The sequence below is a fragment of the Pteropus vampyrus genome, unplaced genomic scaffold (assembly GCF_000151845.1).
Source record: "Pteropus vampyrus isolate Shadow unplaced genomic scaffold, Pvam_2.0 Scaffold247, whole genome shotgun sequence".
Lineage (NCBI taxonomy): Eukaryota > Metazoa > Chordata > Mammalia > Chiroptera > Pteropodidae > Pteropus > Pteropus vampyrus.
This window is the reverse complement of record NW_011889028.1, coordinates 593348-595297: the sequence shown is the minus strand read 5'-3', so window position 1 is coordinate 595297 and position 1950 is coordinate 593348. Positions and strand designations below refer to the sequence as shown.

Sequence of the window (1950 nt, the reverse complement as noted above, 5' to 3'; positions counted from 1 at the left end):
GGAAGAGCATCCTTGCGATATTCAAGGGTCAGGAGAGGCTTTGAGAACTGGACCTCTTCCCGTCAAGGTCGTAAGAACAGCTGTCTCGCTCACACTCCACGAGAGGCTCAGGTCCATTTGTTTTGTGTGCAAAGCTGGGTTGGCCCTTGTTTACAAAAGAGAACGAAAAGTTGTATCCCCCCCCTCCTTTTGGGGGGGGTAAATTTTTGATACATAGTTATATTTAAATTGACCCAAAATACTTTTGGCTCTTTGCGATGACATATTTTTGCATACACTTTTTTTACTCATTCGCTATTATGATTTTATTTTGAAAAACATTCCCTACGTAGGATTTACTAAGGAAGGACAATTCAGTGACTGAATAGTGTCTCCCTAGATCGCTGCTGGAAGCTACTGTGTCATCGCTTGAGTCGCGAAGGCGCCTCATTGGGGAAGTCACCACCGTAAAACGGTGTCGTACGCAACGGCGTTGCCTGAGAGGCAAGCACCGCACGTGTTCATGGCCGGGCGCTGCACGCTGACAGTGTCCATATTCTTCCTTGCTCTCCAGAGCTCATCGATTCTTTCTTTCCCTTCAAGACGAGGCTAGAGAGGGACGGAGGCGGGTGGCCTCAGCGTGCGTCCGAGGCAAACCTGGTTGTCTCTTGAAAGCTTTCGATGCTGTCTGGCCCTTTTTACCTGTGGTTTGCACGAGCCATATAGTCACACGTCTGTTCCGACCTCAGCTTGCTGGAGAAAGGGAACGATAGTTGCACGTTCACCTGCAGAAAAACAGTGCGGCCGTTCGAGTCGCCACACAGAGCTGTGCCAGGGATTTCTCTTGAGCTGTTTGTGGACTGCGCCCGCAGCCCTCCCCCTCGTCAACTCGGGGCGTGTTAGCGTCTGCGAAGGGGGGCTTAGGCACCCAGGGGAAACGTGTGACTCGTTCAGGGTCGTCGGCTGCTAGATGGCAGGCTGGGCCTGGAGCCTCCTCATGCCCGAGCCCGAGCCCCTTCGCTAGGCAGCGCTGCTGAGCGTGTAGCGCAGTCTCTAAACGGCTCCCTCGTTTCCTCCATTTTTTGTTGATTTTTTTTTTTTGTGCAGTACTCAACCGTCTCAGAAACAAAACTTAAGAACCGGAAGTATCTCCTGTTAAGTTTCTGAGAACTAGGGGTTCCTAACCGCAATCCTCTGCTGCGTACTCATCCCCGTTTTTTCCTGCGCACGCACGACATTTATTGTTTTACGAAAATGGGCCCGTTTCCACACTTTGGGCTTTACCTTGCTCTGACTGAGGAGGTCTCTCCGTGTTGGTGCAAGCGTGGGTAGCTCGTCCTCTGTCGTAGGTTTGTGATATCAGCAGAGCGTAATATGTTTAACGACTTTCTATTGTCGGACGTTTGAGTTGATTTCAGCTTTTCCCTAATACAGATACTCATGGTTATTTGACATTTTTTAACCTGCAAAGAACATTTAATGATACCAGAGCATCTTGGGGCCAGACGTGTCCTCCCGGCCTGTGACTGTAGGCGGGCCACTCGCCTGAAGCTCCACCCCCCAGGGAAGGAGAGAAGCTGTGGGGCCTCCCAGTCTCTGCCGCACCGAGACTCAGGGAGCCCGGGGTTCAGTGCCATGGCGCTCCAGCGACGGCAGCCACAGAGACTGCTCTGCTGCCGGGCCTCTTAGTAAAGGCAGATGACGTGTGCCAGGGCCCTCACAGCCCAGCGCAGGCCCCGGCGCCCGGAGAAGCCGTTGCTGGGGTCAGGGGGCAATTTGTGTTGACTTCCCGCTCATCCAGCTATTTCATTTTTCCCCTTTGTAGATCGTGTTAACAGAAATGTACTATGACGGATTCCACCGTTCCTTTTGTGACACAGATGACTTGGAAACGGTCCACGAGAGCGACTGCATTTTTGCCTTTGAGACTCCGGAGAGATTCAGGCCGGAAGGGATCCTCAGCCAGAGAGG

General features: G+C 52.4%; 1 protein-coding gene across 1 annotated transcript in view; it reads left to right on the top strand.

Moving 5' to 3' along the window:
* USP31 (ubiquitin specific peptidase 31) overlaps positions 1-1950 on the top strand; it is a gene marked incomplete at its 5' end in the record, with an annotated part of 39629 nt that overhangs the window by 11334 nt on the left and 26345 nt on the right. Inside the window, one exon of the mRNA XM_023520089.1 lies at positions 1805-1821. Within this exon, the coding sequence (XP_023375857.1) occupies positions 1805-1821 (17 nt within the window). The remainder of the gene's footprint in view (positions 1-1804; positions 1822-1950) is intronic.